This window comes from Fukomys damarensis, unplaced genomic scaffold (genome assembly GCF_012274545.1).
Source record: "Fukomys damarensis isolate Sample0158 unplaced genomic scaffold, DMR_v1.0_HiC HiC_scaffold_17, whole genome shotgun sequence".
Classification (NCBI taxonomy): domain Eukaryota; kingdom Metazoa; phylum Chordata; class Mammalia; order Rodentia; family Bathyergidae; genus Fukomys; species Fukomys damarensis.
Genome location: NW_022900929.1, coordinates 81132402 through 81152097, shown reverse-complemented (window position 1 = coordinate 81152097; position 19696 = coordinate 81132402). Strand labels below are relative to the sequence as shown.

Sequence of the window (19696 nt, the reverse complement as noted above, 5' to 3'; positions counted from 1 at the left end):
GCTCAGGCTGCCTCGGGGACTCAGAGCCCGGCGGGGGCCAGCGCATGCAGGGGTGGGCGGGGACGCTGCTGGGTCATGAGTTTACGTGTATTACCTGTGGACGGGACGGCTCCGTGGCACGTGGACAGTAGTCTCCATCTCTCACTTTAGGAAATGCTCAAGGGCTGGGGATGTGAGAGATGGTGGAGCTTGTGCCTGGCGCGGGTTAGGCCCGGGGTTTGACCCCCAGCACCTCCACTAAAACCCAAAACTGCTTGAAAGTTAAGTAATTGGACCCAAAAGGAGACAAAAGCCATGCTGTTAATGAGGCATTGTACATTTAGAATAATCCGGGTCCCAGGGCGGACTGTCAGGGCAGGATAGCAGGGTGGAATCATTCGTGACCTGTGCATTTCCAACAGTTCACACAAACATCTCTTTCCTCTTGCAAAAGAGAGCTGCTCATAAAGCAAAGGGCAGCTCCACTCTCATCCTGCTTCTTGGTGAGGGGAGAGCCACACAGGCGGCTGGATAAGCAGTGATCCGGACCCTCTGTAAAAGACTGGCACCTCCGAGTTCACAGAAACTGGTGACAGAAAGAATTGATGTGAAGGGAAATCCTGACGTGTGTTTTTGATATTCTAAAGGAGGCAAAGAGGAGTTCTTGTGAGTGTGACTTACTTAGAAATCACTAATAGTCTTCCAGATAGATAGACAGAGATTTTATGCATGGCAGGGCATAACAGATTTAAATTTGACTTTCTTTTTCATTGAAAACAATATATATTAAATATATAATGTATTGTGAATATGTACCTATGAAATAATAAATAAAATATACTCTAGATACTGCTACTGCCAGGAAAAACAGTGCTTCGGGACACAGGTGAACCCTTCCTCCACGGTCCCTTGCAAGGTGTAGACCCGTGTCCTGCTCACGCGGTGTGGCGCGTCTGTCTCTGGGCGTGGGCAGCTCTGCGTGGCAGTGGGCATGCGTGGGTGACCCTTTGGGCTCTCATCCTCAGTGGCCGTCTCTGGGCCTTGGTGGCCGTAAAGTACAACAATGGCCATCACTCCTGCTCTCCTCTGGCTAGGCGCTTTTGGGCCAAATAACTACAGAAGTGATATTTTGTCTCGGATGCCCAGTGTTGGTTCTCAGACTATTTAATTTTGGCTTATGCATGAAATTTACATCTTCAGGCTTTGTGTTCAGTGAGGAGGAGCAGGGACCGAGGTGCCCTCCACATAGAATCCCAAAGTAAAGGAACATGCGGAGGGCTGCTTTGCAGGACAGTGGCGACGCGTCCCAGAAGAACCGGGCCCTGGGAGACAGCAAGGAGACCCTGACCTCCCTCTGGCTTCTGACCACATGTGCTCTCCAGCCATAGGCCAGGAAGGGGACCCTGGTGGGTGAAGGGACCAAGTTGGAGTCTGGGGACCCAGGCAGCTAGGGGTCAGCATATGATGGACGGGAAGAGGGCAGAGGGGAGGGAGACCTCACAGATGCACAGCAGGTTGGTCACCTTGCGGAGTCAGTGAGAGATGGAGGGAGGGCTCGTGTGTGCTGTGAAGCTGCCCCAGGCGAGCAGGGCAGAGCCAGGAGCATCTCGGCCCGAAGGAGCGCTGCTGACAACCTGCTACCCCGAGTTCGTAGGCAGAGCACACTAAACAGTCTTGTTTCCCTAGTGGGGTGCAGCGCGCCTGAGACTGAGCTGTTTCTTTCCACTAAAAATCATTTAAAAACAAGATCCAAAGAACCGAAGTGTTCCATGATTAGATTGAGAGCAAAGGTTAAGAACTTATAAAGGAGCCAAATGTATCTGCAGGTCTGGAAGCCCATGTGAAATTTCCAGGCAAGCAAAGCAGTGGAAAATATGAGACATAATGAGGAGAACAATTACCAACCAAAGCCGATCAAAAATTATCCACTATTTGCCACTAAGAATAATGTGACCTCTGCTATCCCTACTCAAATCCCTTTTACTTTTTCCACTTGTGTGATAGCTCTGGCCAACATTTTGAGTACTCTTTTGAACAAGAGAGGCGACAGTGGAACCTTTGCCATGTTCCTGACCTTAGAGGGAACGCTCTGTGTTCTCTCCCACTTCCTGTGATGCTGGCTGTCAGTTTGTCATAAATGGCTTTTACTGGATTGCAATAAGGTCCTTCCATACCTGTTTTCTTCAGAGTCTCTATTACGAATGGATGTTGGACCTTGGGGGGTTTTTCTGAATCTATGGAGATGATCATGTAGATTTGCCCCTGCTCCTGTTAATGTGGTATATTACATTTATTGATTCATGTATGCTGAAACATTCCTGCATCCCTGGGATGAAGCTGATTTAGTCATAATGTAAGATCTGTTGAATGATATGTTGCATGCTGTTTGCCAATGTCTTGTTGAGGATTTTTGCATCAATAGTCATCAAGGAATTGAAAAGATGATTTGAATTGCAGATGACATGATCCTTTACATAGAATATCCAAAAACTTCCATCAGAAGATTCTTAGAACTAATAAACACATACAGCAAAACAGCAGGATACAAAGTAAATACACAAAAATCAACAGTGTTCCTATACAGCAAAAAGGAACCTACTGAGAATCAGAAAAACAATCCCATTTATGGTAGCTGCAAAAGAAAACCAAATACCTAAGAATTAACCTAAGAAAGGAAGGAAACACTTCTGTAATGTATAGTATAGTGTTTAGGAAAAAAGGTCAAAGGAAGAAGACATTAGAAAATGGAAAGACATTCCCTGCTCTTGGACAGGCAGAACCAACATTGTCAAAATTAACAAAAATGATATATAGATTTAATGTAATTCCAATAAAAAATACCACCAGGGTCTTTCACAGAACTAGAAAGAATGAGTCTATAATTTATATCGAACCAGAAGAGAACTAGAATACCCAAAGCAATACTGAGCAGCAAGAGCAAAGCAGGAGGCATCACAACCCCAGACTAAAAGTTATACTACAGAGCTACAGTGGTCATGTTGGCCAGTGGACCAGCGGATGCAGAAACAACCCCAAGTACCTGTAGCCATCTTAGTTTTGACAAAGAGGCTGATAGTATATGCTGGACAGAACGTAGCCTCTTTAATGAATGGTGCTGGGAAAACGGGTTATCCAGACAGAAGACTGAATCCAAACATGTATGACTTAACTGCAGTAAAACTAAACCAAAATGGATCACAGACCTAGATATAAAGACAGAAACACTGGATCTGCTTGAAGAAAAAAACTTGGTAAAACTCTTTAAGATACAGGCATAGGTAAGGACTTTGTGAACAGGACCCAGGTGCATAAGAAATAATACCAAGAATCAACTAATGGAATTATATCACATTTAAAAGTTTCTGCACAACAAAGAAATAAGATATAGAATATATAAAGAACCCCAATAATTAGATCAATCAAATAACAGACCCAATAAAAAAACAGGCCACAAAATCAAGAAATACAAATGGCTAACAAGTGCATAAAAAGAAATGCTCAAAAGTGTCTTTGGCCAGTTGAGAAATGCGAACCAAAACAATGCTGAGATTTTGCTCTATTCTGGTAAGAATGGCTATTTTCAAGGACTCAGAAACACCACACTCTTCCATTTTGTCAGCAGAAATGCAAACTAGTACAACCACTGTGTAACTCAGTATGGAGATTCCTCAAAAACCTGAAAATAGAAATTAAATTTTACCCAGCTGTGCTTCTTCTGGGCATCCTCCTGAAAGAGGCAAAGACATCAAGTCACAGGGACACAAGCACACCCATGCTTACAGCAGCACAACTCACAACAGCTAAATCAGGGCAGCAACCTATCTGCCCATTAATAGATGGACAAAGAAAAAGGGTATTACTTAGCCATGAAAAGGGTGAATCTTTGAGTTATATAAATCACACATACACATAAGTAGTATAAGATACACGTATTTGTTTCCAAGATTTTAAAGAAAGTCACCAGAAGGTGATCTTCTGATGATATCTAAACAAATCACTGGAATTTATTCCATTGCCCTAGTGTGTGAGAAAAGTTCAAGCCTGGCTAGGCCAGGTGTGCCGCATTCCTGTCTTCTGAGCAAACTGAAGACCTCTCCGGGCTGAGCTAACTCACCTAAGTGCATAGAGGCTGGGTCTAACAGGCTGTACCTCCGCCCCTAGTCCATGACTCCTTCGCCTTGCCCAAGAAGAATCACCCCACCATCTGTCTACCCAATAAGATATCGCCCAGTGTTCTCCACTACTGTATAACCTATAAGAAAGTGCCACGTAATCAAATGCTCTTCCCATGCTCCTCCCCCATGGTTGTCCACATGTAAGCTACATAAGCCTGTGAATTTCCTAAATAAAGTGGAAGCATTCCGGAAACCTCCCCAGAGTCTGCCTGGTGATTCTGCACCTCACCCTCCCAGTCTGAGCTCTCAAACTGAACTCCGCAGACCAAACAGCGGACAACAACACTAGTGGTACTGGTAGTTACTCCCTAGCACTTAGAGATGTGCGTAAAATGTGTTTGGTTAAGAAAGAATACCAACAAAGGTTTAATAAATTAGATTAAAAAATAGAATGTGAATATTGAAGATGAGGAAGAGAGGTAGGACAGTAGAGAAGATAATTAGCAAAACCTTTGTTTGACTGATAAGTTAAAAATGAAAGTAATATGAACATGTTAATACTTGAGTTTTAACAGTATATCTGAAAAATTGATTCCAGATAGTCTTAAAAGCCATTGTAGTTTTTCACTTGTAAGAGTTGAGAGATTTCTAATATCAGAGAGTTTTTGTTGTTTTCCTATGTCGACAAATAAACCTTAGATTTATATAGGAGCAGTAAAGAAACAAAAGGGTAAATTTGGGTCATTTGAAGGAAAATGAATGGATCTTGAGCTCATAATACTAAGCGAAATATATCAGACATTGAAAGTTAAATATTGAATGATTTCTCCAGCATGAGAGACTCAAAATATAAATAATTTAAAGATCCAAATAAAGGCGAGTTGGTAAGCAACAGGGAGTTAGACTCTGTGCAGGCTGGAAAGGGATCTGGGAAGGAGGCAGAGGAGGGCAGAAGAGACGTGATCATGATGTGAAGTGTGTATGTACTAACTCCTCAAGACGAGTGTCAGCACTGTGTGTCACAGACATACCCTAACAGAGAAGAATATTTGTCATTTAGGGCTGAAATTTATCAAGCAAAATCTGTCCATCAAATCTGGAATCAGAAGCTCAAATTGGCAGTTACTGAAGTTAAACAGAGGCAAAAAATGAAAAGCCCAAGTTCGAATTTCCTGAGATGGAAGGTAGAATATCTAATATGGAAAACAAAATGCCTCAGATTTGTAGCACAGTCGCCCATATGGGAGAAAAATGAACTTAAACACAGGACAACAAAGCAACCCAAAGTAAAACAGAAAAAAAGAGGGAGAAGAAAAGGCCCAGAGTCCCTGTAAGCTGTGGGACAGGTTCAAGAGGCTTCATATGTGGGTCTCTGAATGGGAGGGTGGCAGAAAACATATTTAAAGAAATAACAAACAAATTTTTCCAACTAGGAAAGACAATGCCAACTCAGTCTCAAGTAGCTTTGCGGTAGCACCAGAAACACAATGACAATTAGTCGAGGTCGCTTCATAATCAAATGGTGCAAATGAAAAGGGCAAATAAAATCTGAAAAACAGCTGCTGGGGAGAAGCCACGATACATGGAGCAAACAGAAATGAGGATAGCAGCAGGCTTTTCAAAGAAAGTGCAGAGGGCAAGTTGGACCTTCACTCCTCTAAATCACAGTCGCAGTCCCCTTGGTGGATGCAGAGGAAGACCGACCACGACCACCGTGCATCTCTCGCTCAAACGCTGCCCTCTGGGAAGGCAGGGGCTCCCCGCTGGACCAGGGCCTGGTCACGGACAACCGCGGGAGCTCCGTGTGCCCAGGGGTGGCCGAGCTGCCTGTGCTCGCAGTGTTCCCACTCAACACTGCTGGAGAGCCCAAATCCCACTGGGTGGTTCCTGCTTTCATTCTGTAGACTGGGATGACCTGATTCTAAAGTGAATGTGGAAATAATCGGAAGATCCCAAATGACTTTGAAACAAAAGAAGAAATTCGGAAGAAAGGCTAACATTACCTTACTTTTATAGTGATTATAAGGCTATGATGATCAGGACTATGTGATAATAAAGCATACATTGTAAACAGATAAATTAAAGAAACAAAAAAATGTTTCCACATGAATAGAGAACTGAATTTTATCACAGGTGAAAAAGCAATTTAACAGAGAAAGTACTTTTAAAGATGGCACATAAAAATTATAAACCCATATGCAGAAATGAACTTATGCCTATTAACTTACACATTAAAAAGTATTTCAAGATGCATCATACACCTAAAAGTACAAGCGACAATATAAATACAAAAAGGCTACAAAGTAGTCAAAATATTTGAATAGAATTTAACCAAAGAAAGACATGCATAAAAACAAAAGCATAAAAAAGATGCTTGAAATTCTGACTGGTCATTAGAGAAATGTCCAGTAAAACCTGCCTAAGACACAGCCACGAGCCAGACAGAAAGGCTGGGATCTGAAAGATCTGCCTTCTCAAGTATGGGAAGGTTGTGCTAGACCTGGAACTTGCGGTCACTTGTATATAAATATAAAACAGTACGATTGCTAGGGATGCTACACGGCAATAAGAGGAAATGAGCCGGTGCTCTCCCCGAGCTTGGGTGGACCGCAGAGTAATCAGGCTGAGCGCCTCTCTCCTGACCGTGGACGATTCTAGAAGATGCAACATGGGACGCGAGCGACAGCCTCCGAGAGCAGAGGAAGGGCCAGGAGGGAGTCTGGAGGGGATGCAGAACCTTCTGGAGAGGACAGAGAACCCCAGAAGCTCCCCATCTTGGCTGATTCCACAGTGGCACATGCATGGGAACACTGCAGACTGCGCACCTGCGTGAGGGTCTGGTCCTGTCAGTGTGCACCGTAAAGCTGCTCCTAACCCTTCAGCCTCCCCACTCCCCCAATGGCACTGGAGGTGCTGGCTGCCGTGGGCTTTGCGAGCGCCAGGCCTTCCATGCCGCGCTGTCCCGAGGGGCTACTGTTCACTGCTTGTCTCGTTTCCACCCCTCTCTCTGTTGTCCTTATCCTGCTTTATTCATTTACTTGGCTCCAGTCAGAATCTGAATTGGCAGTGACGAATTGATTTCTTGTCTACCGCCTAAAGCCAAGGGCCGCCAGAGGAGCCTCTCCACCCCTCTGGAAGCGGAGCTGTCGGGCCTCAACCCTTCTTCCTACCTGGTGCAACCCGCATCTCTAAACCTGTCCCCAGCACTGCCTCCTGGCTGTGCACCCTGGAAGGTCTGCTTCTCACAGACTCGGCCTGCATTCTCAGTATGCCCTGTGCTCTAGGACTGTTCGATTAGCTTGCTAATGAGATGCAAGTTTAATCCGTGTGCAAAGAGAAGAGGAAAGACAGCGGACTATCTGGAACCCAGCTGGGGGTGCCCACCCTGCCCCCCGTATCTATTTTTGTCTCCAAAAAGCAAGACTGATAGAAGGAAAGAACCCTTGAGAGAAAAATGATCTCTTGCTGTGAGGTGCAAGACAGAAGAGGTTTAAAAATAAACGTGTTCACAGAAAACAGGAGGTTACAGCATTCTCAACCAAAGCGTGAGGTCAGCGCTGGTGAGCACAGGCACCAGTCCGCTCACCTGAGGTCTTCCCTGCCCCGCAGCTGCAGATTCCTAGCTGTGGCTTGTCCCCAGGCACAGAGCATCTGTGAATCATTCCCCTCCTGCAAGGCCCCCGTCAGGGCCACCTCATTCTTTTGTGAAATATTCTCCTTTCAATGCTTACAGATGAAGAATAACCAACGCTATGAGAGCATTAAGTAAGCTTATACTATTAGTTTCATTCTTTCTGACTTTTGCATGAGATTATTAAAATACAATTATTACTTGCATTCTGTGCTTGCCAGTCTTAAATTTACTCAAACATTCTGATGTCTGTGACAGCTTTACATTATATACTCACAAGTAAAACTTCTCATCCCACACTGGATTCAAGTTTCCAAAAATGGTTTTAGTCCTTTTTTTGTTTTTTCCAACTTGAACTGTCACATAGGGGTCACTTGATCCTGTTTTGTCTTTTGCTTGCAAGCCTTGTGCAGAAACCACTGAAATAAAACAAAATAAACATTTCAATAGAAAGATATTCTCAGACCACAATAATTACAGATGTTTCGTACTCCCTTGGTTTATAGATGCATAACCACTGTTTTATTTGCACAGCCAATGCAATTTTTTAAAGTGTTTAATAAAATAACAAGCCCTTCGGACGTTGGGATCTCTCTGGCTTTCCCGACAGAAGTGCCCAGCGTGTGGCACTCAGGCCCCCCGCCCAGGATGCGGGGGGCAGCTGGATGAACGCTGAAGTATGGACATCTCTGTGGGATACTGGACTTACTTCCCACGATACACAGCCAGTCATGTGACTGCTGGTCACATGGCAGCTGTACTTGGAAATATTTTAGGAATTTCCGCACCGCTTTCCACTGTGGCTGCCTTAATTTGCATTCTCACTAATAGGAAGCATGGGTTCCTCCTCCTCCATACTCTGGCCAAAAGTTACTTGCTGGGTTTTACAGGTAGCCGTTCTGAGGTGTGTGCGACGACATGTCCTCATGCTTGAACTTGCATCTCCCTGATGATGTACGATGCTGGAGATTTCCCATAGGCCTGTGGTCAGTTACGTGTCCTCCTCTGGGAAATGTCTTGGTAAGGAGTGTTTTGCTGATCTTTCATGTACAACAAGAATGAGATCCTGCCATTTGTGACAACATGGCTAAACACGAAGGACATTATGTTAAGTGAAGACAGGCACAGAAAAAATGTGCTACCTGGTGTCACATGTGTGTGTGAATGAAGACTGCAGTGGGGCTACCAGAGTTGGGTGGAGCTGGGGTCGGGAGGTATGGGAGGAAGGGTTAGGTTTGCGCTGTGGGAGACAGGAGGGAGGGGCTCCAAGAGGCCCACCGTACAGCAAGGTCTGCACAGCTAGTGGGTGTGCTGCACCCTCGAGACTCCTATGGAGTGTGCGCTCTTCCCAGAAATAATGGTGTGAGGATGCAGTTGGTAACTAGCTAGATTTTACCAGGCCACAAGCATATATCCTTCAAAACATCCTGTTGTGCAGGATATAAACAATGTTTCTGTAAATTTAAAAGAAGTAAGGCTTCTTCCTTTGGCTCCTATTTCCTCTGTCTCCACTGAACCGAAGTCTACAACTGCTCGTCACCGCCTGTGTTCCCCGTGCTCAGATCCACACTACTGCAGGTGCAGACACAAAGACTTGGGCCCTGACAGCATGCAAAACATCGCCCAGCATAATCCCAGTGCTGATTTTTAAAGTGCTTTATGATGTTGCTGTCAGCATGGATCCACTAATCCTGGGGGAAGCATCTTTAGTTTACCTTCCGGATCCCACTGAGTAGGGTAAGAAGCTTGGCCTGATGTCGACAGCATTTACGGCCCCTGCTGTGGACATCATGGGCAGCTCCAGGTCCCTGGCCTCCAGTGACCTCTGCTCGAGCATCCGTGGGATAGGTAAACTGAGTTCTCACTGAAAAACTCACTGAGGAGGCAATTGGCTACATTATCAGTGGCATGCAGCAGCAAAGCTAATGGTTTGCCATCTTGGGGATCCAGGTGAGTACTTTAGAAGCAAGCCTGAAAGTACAGTAGTTACTAGCAGGTGAACTTCAAGGCGACAACTAGACTGGCCGGAGTGGATTAACAACATTGGAAAGCATTCTATTCCCTTCACCCATAACTGCTATCAGCAGCGACTTCTGAATCACACAACAATGTCAAGTATGGAACAGACTTCAGGGAAGACTGTGTTCACCTGTAATGGTGATTTTGGCAGACCACTTAGATGTCCCGTCCAGCACACTCTGCTTGGCTGCCTTCGTGTACTGCACAAAATCCTCTTTAGGAATCTGAAACATTTCCTGGATGACTTCAAACACCTCTGGCCTGTTTTTCTCCCTGATCTTCATTCTTTCTTTCATGGCTGTGATGATGGTCTGCGTCTTGTCCTCAGTGCCGTGCTTAGAGCTCTTCTCTGCTGCTCCTGCAAAGGGAAAATCGGTGGCGGTGAGTGCACATAAGTAACCTGTGGGTGGCTGCAAGAGGGAGGGAAGCAAGGGTGGTTCTGAGGGTGAACATTTTCATCTCAGAAGGTGGCCACTGGGCGTGTGCCACGGAGCACAGCAGTGAGACTGGTCTCACTGGGGAGCAAACAGACCTTCCCAGGCTCCCCACAGCATGGAACACACGGCAGCTCATGCAAATGTTTGGTTTGCATGTTCAAAGGATAATTTCACAAATAACAGAAACAACGCACGCAATCCAGCATGCTGTGGAACACATTCTTCCTCAATGAATTTCCAAGACAGCGGTGGGAAAGCGATGGGACCGACAGGGCAAACGTCACGGCATCAGTATTCACACAGTTACGTTCTTCCAGCTGCCCAACTCCGTTTCGGGTGGGACTCACTGTACCCAATGTGTGAGGGGTTTCTTGCACTTTAAGAGTTTCGTGTGTGACTGAACACAGCGCACAGCTTCACTTGAAATGCGTGTGAAGGTTTGGAAACCCAGGCCAGGTGGCTCAGGAAGCGCTGCAGTGCAGCTGGGCTCCTTCTCTTGCGAGTCCCAGTTTCCAACAGCCTCTGTTCCTCTTGTCTAAACAAAACCGAATTTATTTCTAGGACACATTCTTATGGGTTTCTTTTTCTTTTTGTATTTTTTTTGTAACCCATCTCAACTTCCTGGGCATTTCTGTTTGCAACATCAGACCTTCGGCAGGGGGCTACTTCCCAGGTCCCAGTTTGGGGTCGGTGCCTTGCCCCAGCCGCTGCTCCTCTCAGCACTGCCAGGGACCTCAGCCACCCGTGTCTGCAGTGAGTGAGACCCCCAGCCTTAGGACCCTCAGTGGGAGAGCAGAGGCTTGGGCTGGGTTCTTCAGGAGTGGCCGCTGCAAAAGCAAAGCAGCAACTGAGACAGGAAAGAAAGGATCCGAAGACTCAAGCTGTTAGCGCGACCATCCCACCTTCCATCTGCATGACCAAGTACGTTGCTAACTGGCGCTATAATTTTTGAAACGTGGAACACAGATATCTCATAAAATGTCTGGAGATTAAATGGGATAATTTATTTGCATAATCCTTGCCTTGAAAGATGACCTCGGTAAGATGCTGTAAATCCAACTGTGCGAATACTGAGTCCAATTTAAACAGAAAAGGCCAGACAAGAGAGAAGTTTAACTATTAATTTTCATCAAAATAGATTCTTATACAAAGTGACAGTACTACTTTATTGAAAATATTAATTTATTTAAAAGTATAACATTTGTTTCCTAAATGGAATATACATATTCACAATAATTAGGGTATGAATAGCAGAAGGTAAAAGATATAAAACAGAAGAAAGAACAGATTAGTTGTCTTTATATTTTTTTTAACTCTGAGGATTTAAACCACATTTAAATGAAAGGAATACAAAACCACAATGAATTCTATTTACAGCAATCTCAAAAGAAATTCTAAATGCCCTACTCATCTTTTAAAGTTTGTCCTCTAAGAGCTACATATTTGCAAATTATGCAACTTACAGTAATTAAACATGTTTGCCATTTATTAATAATGGTTTAATTACAGAATGTATTCCTCTTATTCAGTAAAATGTGCTTATGCTGAATTAATAGCTACAACTACCCAACAGGCACATTTTGTTTGAAGTACTGGAATAGTCATCAAATGCAAAGGACAGTGGGGCTAGAAAACATTATCTGCAACATCCAAAATTCCCCCAGTGTGGTTTGTGGCAGACTATGGATAGTTGAAGGGTTTGAAGTTTAAAAATGCTGTATCTTCCCCAAGTTTCTAAACAATTATTATTAGTGTGCCCATTAGTATCTTCAAGGCTTTGGCAAGGAATATCAAAGTCTCACACAGTAAAAGATATTTTTGAATTATTTTTGTAAATTCACAGGAGTCTCGCTCACTGCTGCCTACACAACAAACAGTCAGACAACAGCTATCAAATTCAAAGTGAGAATGTCAAGAGGTTTTTCATGCAAGGAAGTAAAATCTCAGACCATTAGACGGCTGCCTCTTGAATCCTTTAAAAATAATTAGGAAACCTTAGCAATTAACTTTGCAATCTTTCACCTCTCCTCCTGATATCGGAGGAAAGCATTTACACTAACAGCCTTCAGAAGTGAAATTGCCAACTTAGGAAGAGCTAACAGCAACTTAGTTTGAAGCCTTTGTGTCCTTTCTAGATAAGACATTTAACATTTAAATTTTTCTGCTTTTACATTTTTGTTCTGAGGGAAAAATAATTTAACTCAAATTTGTTTAGCTCAGAGGTTAGACACGAATTCTGATTTACAAGACTTTTCCCTGTCCTGTTGTTTATCAGACCTACACATCTCACCTTATTTTTCCCATCAAACCGCCTCTTCAATAGTCCCATTTGGTCTCGAGTTTCTAGCCTTTGGGTTTGTTATTTCTCCCTCAGCTTTATTCCCTCTCTCCCTCTCCCCCTCCCCTCTCTCACTGTGCCAGGGATCAAACTCAGGACCTTGCGCTTGTGAGGCAGGTGGCGGAACCACTGAGCCAAATCCCGGGCCTCTATTCTGTTTTTTTCAAAGCAATGAGACAAAACCTTAAATTTGCTTTTACAGAAGTCTTCTTTTAAAATGTGTGGCAAGAGGTCTAGTAGCTTCATTGAAATACAGCAATAGACCAATTCTAGTTAATGGTACTAAGATCAAAAGGGGTAATGTGTCACAAAAGCACTCTATAAACTATTAGACGTTATTCAAATGAAGGCTGCCACTGTAACTTTTAGAGATACTTGACAGACCACGCAATGCAATTACACACAATAAAACTACAAGAAAATTCAGTCTTTGAGAATCAAATATTCTAGGAAGGGCAAACCTGTCCTTTCTGAATCATGCAATGGGTCAGTTAGTAAGAGCCTCTCATTTTCTTTCACAGTTACTAGACAAAACATCTGAATTTCATGTGAAATTCATAATTTTCCCACCTTTGCCTAGCAACTTACAATTTTAGCGTCCTTTTCTTAGTAAATATTCTCCACTGTGCCCAGTCCTTTCTCCGTCCTACATTTTCACAGCTGCTCCAACACACACCTCCCTCTCAGGGTGGCCCCACCTCCCCCACACAGAAAGTAGAGCCTTTTACACACGATGGCCACGTTTTTCTCTCCTTTGCTACAGAAAGGGGAGACCCCAGACTAATTTGTAGTGTGAACAGATGTCTGCGGTATGATTGCTCCTGACAGGTGCCCAGCCGTTGCTCCCCAGAGCCTTGGCTGTTTAGCAATCACCAGCTACGGAGCCACCTGAGTGACACGTGTCCCCTCCACCCTGTGAGACCACGCTCTGTTCAGGGTGTGCTCCAAGGTCCTGCACCCTGCTCGGCAAAGGACAGAGACTCAAAAACCTAAGCCAAAGCATTTCTCATTGTGGGCTGAGACATACAGTGATTGTGCGGGCTCCCTGATGAGCCGAGCCTGGCTTTGTGTCTAACTTCACACACAGGCCAGTAATAATAGCAACGATAATTAATAACAACACTGACAATGATGATGCTGCTGACTTGCTGGGCCCATCGGGACGGGGAGCCTTTGCTTTCACTTGGGAATTCTCAGAAAGCGCAGCCGAGGCCGTCTCCAGATGGCAGGCTCAGGACCGACACTCCACGCGCCCTTCTTCCACAGTACACAGGCAAGGGTGAAATTCCAACACCCACGGAAAAGTCATTAGAAGACCACTTTCGAGAAGAGCAAGATACTGTAGCTCATGGTGCAGTGGGTACCGCAGGGGACCATGCGGAATGTGAGCCTGTGCTGTGGCTCACTGAGGCGGTCTGAACATTTGTCCTCTGCAATTCACTCACCGAAGCCTAATCCCAGTGCGACGGCGCTCACAGGTGGGGCCGGCACGGCCACGGGGCGGGGACCTCCAGAGTGACACCGCGCCCCTATAGAACAGGCCCGGTGAGCTCCTCTCGCTCCCACGCAGACACAGTGAACAGTCCGCTGTGTGCAGCTGGAGGGAAGTGACCACGCCGAGACCCTGACCTGTCATCGTCCACGCAGCGGAGATCAGATGAATGCGGGATCCGACAGTGATGGGCAAAGGCGGCTTTTAGTGAGGAATTAATTAACCCGAAGAGGACTGCAGGCCTTCAACCCTGAGCCACTGGGAGGACCCGAGGGCCTGCCACATGCCAAGACCCACGGTCATCCACAGGGAGTGGCCACAGTGGTGCTCCACGACAAAGGAAGTGAGTTTGAAGATGTGGAAAAACGAGTTCTTTCTTGATGTGCCTGGACTCTGACCTCCATCTGGGGCTGAGGGAGCAGGGAAGGAGGTGGTCAGCACCGAGTGAGCATGGCACACACTGCTCCTGTCCGGCCGGGCAGACTGCACCTGGCTTTGCTCACATCTCTCTGGAAACCCCGCAGGCGCTGGGCTGCTTCAGACCCCTGGCATCTCTAGGGTGGGCGTGGAGCAGGTGCTCTCTCCTGTCTGCGTCGGGAGCTCTGATCCCAGCGACTGGGACCTCCCCTCTCAGCCTGCTTCAGGCTCCGCCAGAGCCTCCTCACATCAGAGCCACCGTCCCACTTTCTCAGTGGGGAGCTGGGGAGGGTCCCAGTTCTGGGTCCCGCCATGCCAGGCTCTGACTCAAGGTCGCAGTCTCTGGGGGGTGACACCACTGTCACAGAGTCTGGCCCTGGAAATGAAGGAGACCCTCCAATCCTCTCTGTCCCTCTGTGTGCCCTACTGGTCCTGGGGGCCCAGCCTGGCGGGTGCAGCCTGCAAGAGGGCTGGGGACACATTTCCAAATTACGACCAGGAACCCACCCTCAGGGTTCTGTGTCCAGCTACTGATCTCAGCAGCAATTTCTGGAGATTTCCCAAGCTTCAGAGTCAAAAACCTTCTATGTGGTTTGAGGGCGCAAATTAATAATAAAAGATGTACTTGGGTCAACAGAGTTGTGCTCTGTAAAGAAAATAAGAAAAGGAAGGGGGAGGAGGTAGGAAGGAAGAGGCTTTGTCCTTGTCACATTTACTACCCAGATTTCTTCAGTCTGCTAAAAAATAAACAGGACAAAACGGCACACACGATGGTCCAAGCAGGTTTCTGTTTGCTCTCTTCGCCGTCGCCTCGACAGCCACAGCCACAGAGGGAGTCAGGGGCCAGCCAGCAGCCGGGGAACACCCGTCCCTTGTGAAGGAGAGCGCATGCAGCCCAGCCCGAGCGATCTCCCCAGGCAGCGTCCTGCCTGTTTCCATCGGGATGAGTCCATCCGTCCTTCTGCTGCAGAGCCGAGTCACACGCTGTCCGTGTGCTAGCGACATGCTGCTGTTCACTGTGAGGGTGAGCTCCTGCGCTGGAGTGGGGCTCCTGTCTCAGCCTCCTGCGTGGTGGGTCTTCAGGCCCTTGTCGGATAAGATTTCCCCAGGTACGAGGTCCTAGGACTGTCCTCCACACCGGGCAGCGCCCCATCCGCTGTGACAACAGCACAGAAGTCAGACTTCCTTCAGCAGCCGAGACCGTGAGGAGCACATGTGCCGTCCCTGCGTGTCCCGGGAACCTCAACAGCACAGCTGAGGCAGACGTTTCCTCCCGGGCTGTAAGGCCAATGCCCCAGTCCTGAGGACGCCCCGTCACCGGTCTGTCCCCTGAGGCTGAGGAGCCGCCTGCCACACTTCCACACGAATGTGCACATCATCAGAGCATTTCGTCCTGGGCCCACTGAGAGTCCCTGCAGTGCCTGTGAGGCCTGTGGGCTGCTGAGGACCGCAGGACCTGGGGGGTGGTCAGGGTTACATGAGACACACGTGTGTCCACCTGGAAGAACAAAGCCCTGGCAGGAAAACAGCGGTGCTGTCCTTTCACCAGGGCCAGCTTCGCCTCTGAACCCGAGGGAGGAAGGACTAGAGGCCTGGGTCCAAGGCTCCGCAGTCTCACCTCTCAGGACTTGTGGACAGTGGGAGCCAGGAGCTGGGCCCGCCAAGCCTGGAGCGGTGCTGTGGGGAAAGGAGCCCGCCAGCCCTGCAGGCTCTGTGGGGAGCTGCAGCTGCGGGGGACTGAGCTCCGCCCTAGGGAGGTGAGGAACCCTATCTCCACCTCCCTGTGAGACAGGAGACAGAGAAGCAACCCGGTGGGGAGCTGAGCAGTGGATGAGCCCCGGACACAGTGTGCAGGGAGAGGGGCCCGGAAGTTGGCCCAGAAAGGTGCAGGCCGGGAGCAGGAGTCAGGACTCTCAGGAGTCAGAGGCCAGCTAGAAGTGGCACCTGCATTGTTGCACTGTCTCATTTTCTGCACTCACATATACAGCCCAACAGCATCTAATCAAACCGACCTCGGCCCTCCTCAGCCTCCTGCCCGGCAGCCCCTCTCGGCCAGTGAGACCCTTTCCGTTTTCTCCTGGTGAACTGCACTCCGCTTGTCCCCAGGGCTCACCCTCGACTTCATTTCTCATCGTCCTCAGGACGAGAGCCCGGAGGAAAGAAAGCAATCAGGAGCAGAGGCCACTCAGGGCCTGTTCCCAGCTCCCCCAGCCTCACCGCAACAGCGTGTTTGGTGTAATCACTGTCCAGGGAGAACAGCAAGTGTCCACATCTACTCATCTGAGTTATGTTTTAGAAAAAAGGTTGAGGACAGAAAAGAATCCTCCTCCTGTCCATTCAGCTCTGAGGGCCCAGAATAAAGCTCCCGGCCAGTGCAGACCTTCAACACATAGCAATGTGTGTCTGTCCTAAACCACCACGGCTGGAACATCTGCTACTAGGGCAACGAGCAAAAGAAATCAATATCCAATTTGCAAGCAAGAATATGCTAGCCAGATTTAATTATGTTATGAGTTTCCAATAGCTTGTATGAGGCCACGTAAGCCTGACATGACACTAGCGGCAGACACAGCCCTGAAGAACACGTCTCACAACCAGGGCTGTAACCCCAGCACCCCGGGAAGCTGAGGCAGGATACAAAGTTTGAGCCCAGCCTCTGCGTCCTACTGACTCGGCAAGACCCTGTTTCAGGGTAAAAAATTACAAGAAAAGGACTGGGGATGTAGCTCAGTGCAAACGCCAGTAATAATAGCAACGATAATTAATAACAACACTGACAATGATGATGCTGCTGACTTGCTGGGCCCTCGGGGAAGTGACTCTGGTCTTGTGCAGGAACTGCAGCTTCTCAAGCAGGAGCTCAGATGAAGCCAGTGTTCGTTTCAAGGGCCTGAGCCTCCTCCTCCCGGGAGCCCTCCTGGGAGCTCGGGGACCATTTGCACAGGCTTCCAGTTCCTCAGTTGGCTCTTCTCCACCCAACAGGTCGTGGAGGTGAGTGTCACAGGTGCTCCATCGTGCCTGCGGCTCACTCTGTAGACAGCGGAGTCCCCACCCCCGCAAGCACTTCCTCATCCTCATCTAAAATCACTACAACGGCACTGGATAGGTCCCTAAGAGGTCAGGTCAACACCCCCCGGGCACAGTCTGTACCCCATCTTCTGTGATTCAATTCTGCCACCACCAGATCCCTTCTCTCCAAAATGGCCAACTGTCTTCCTACACAGCAGGACACAAATGAGCTAACTGCAGAGAACCAGGTGGGTTCTGGACGCTGCCATGGCTGGGAGCGGAAGGGGAGGTGGGTTGGGTCTCTTCCTGGCTCCTGCGACCTCCTCCTTCCTCCCCTCACCCAAGCTGTCAGGCTGGGCAGCCCAGTGGACTGGGCCGGAGGAGGTGCGGGACACAAGCCCAGTCTCCGTGGATGGGCCCCAAACTCCAGTCAGTCCAAAGGAACTTTGTGCAACATTCTCTTCTGCATGGCTCATTAGTCACACCACACGTGGAGAACTTTCCGTGTGTGTGTGTGTGTGTGTGTGTGTGTGTGTGTGTGTGTGTGTGTCTACTGCAATGATTTCAGAAGCTCAGAAGCAATGAGAAAAATAATAAGGGCTCAGTAACCCAGAGAAGACTAAATAATTATTTTCAAGTATTTGAAAAATTGTCATATACAAAAGAAGGCAATTTATTAAATTTTCCCCTGGGTAAGATATGGCTTAGTGGACTGGAGTTGTTGGGAGGCAGAGAGTGGTATAGATTGATGGATGAGCTGGAACTTTCTCTTAACTCAAGAGTTAGGGATCACACTACCAAGGTGTCACTTTGCCCTCGAGGTGTTTGGGGAGCAAAACCAGTCTATGCAGGAAATTGTATGACTCTTCTTACACCAGAGGCCTGGTCAGCGCCCCTCCCCACTGCTCTCTCTCCCTCTCATCCTTTCCTGTTCTGTACTGTCTGAATGCACAGAGGGGTCTTGTACACGGTGGTGTCACTATGCCAGATCTCTCATTAAAACAAGGAAGAAGAAAGATTTCTTAAGGACACTATCACTGACTGCGCAGGGAGAATTCCAAACTTCAGCGCCAGTTCTTGGGAGAAGTTGCAGAGTGAAACGCATCTATTTGCAGAACAACTTTCCAGTCAGTGTGTAAGTGTTCATTTCAGGGGGAAATGAGGAGAATTATTCAAAAGTACCCTTTGGGGCTTATCTTTCTGCCTCAGTGCTCTGCACTGCTTTTGAGTTTTCCAACTCACATGCGCATTTTAATGACTAATTTCAATGAAAATTTAGGATCATGCAATTTACTTAACTGACAGTGAACGACATGTGCTGTGTTCAGAAAGGCAAGCGGACTGTGATGGTCTGGAGTGTAAGAGCTGCGTCTCTCCTCTCCCACAGGTTAGAGAGTGCACACTCACCGCTCAGGTGGGACCTGGATTCTTCCTCCAGCCACGAAGCCCTCTGTCTCCACCTGATAACGGCCTTGCAGTCTGTTTTCTCAAACGTCACTGCCCTAATACACTTAGTCCTTATCACGCCGGTTTACGATTCGTGTTTTCAATAACAGGTTGCATTTTGACCGGGTGGTGGACTACTGAGCGCTGCTGAGCCAGACCCTCTCTCTCTTAGGCCTTTCCTAAAAGCGGTTTCCGGGGCCCCAAGGCCTCGCTGCCCCTCTGGCTGACAGAAGGTGCCTGTTACCCTGGCGCCTCCGTGGGGTCTGACCATACCCAGCGTCCAGGCTGCGACAGCATTTCCGACCCTCCATCTGGACATCTGGACTCCAGGTGGTCACACACCATTCACCACCGTCCTCACAGGGAACAAATGGAGAGACAGCGTCCAGGGAGGCTGCTTGGTACACGCATCCGAGTGGAAACAGCGGTGCTTCGCTTCCTCAGTGGCAACTTCACACACAGAAGGGCAAAGCCACTGTCTGTAAATGTCAGACACTGCTGGACCCAAGCTATCATATGAAGTTATTTCATACGTTAAAATGAACTGGAATAAAAATCCCTGAAAACTTAAATCAGAGTACAAAGCCTGTGGGAGGCATCTGCACTGAAGCCAACTGGGAGGAGCTGCTGCTGACTCCGGCTCGCCCACGGTGGGGCAGGCTCTGAGCACGCACAGTCGCACGGCCCGGGAAGCGAACAGCAGCCCAGGCTCGCATGCGTATCTGGGAGTCCCATGCGTTCCGACAGTGACCACGGGACCCCCTGGAGGCTGCCGTCCGGCTGGCATCACGGGCAGGGAGGTCACCCGCCCCA

At 47.8% G+C, this 19696-nt stretch overlaps 1 protein-coding gene across 1 annotated transcript in view; it reads right to left on the bottom strand.

Annotated features, from left to right (window-relative positions):
- Unc13c (unc-13 homolog C) overlaps window positions 1–19696 on the bottom strand; it is a 377980-nt gene that overhangs the window by 208683 nt on the left and 149601 nt on the right. The window contains exons 8-10 of the mRNA XM_019205246.2: window positions 12626–12648; window positions 9875–10102; window positions 8003–8144 (exon numbers count right to left, since the gene is read on the bottom strand). Of these exons, the coding sequence (XP_019060791.1) occupies window positions 8003–8144; window positions 9875–10102; window positions 12626–12648 (393 nt within the window). The remainder of the gene's footprint in view (window positions 1–8002; window positions 8145–9874; window positions 10103–12625; window positions 12649–19696) is intronic.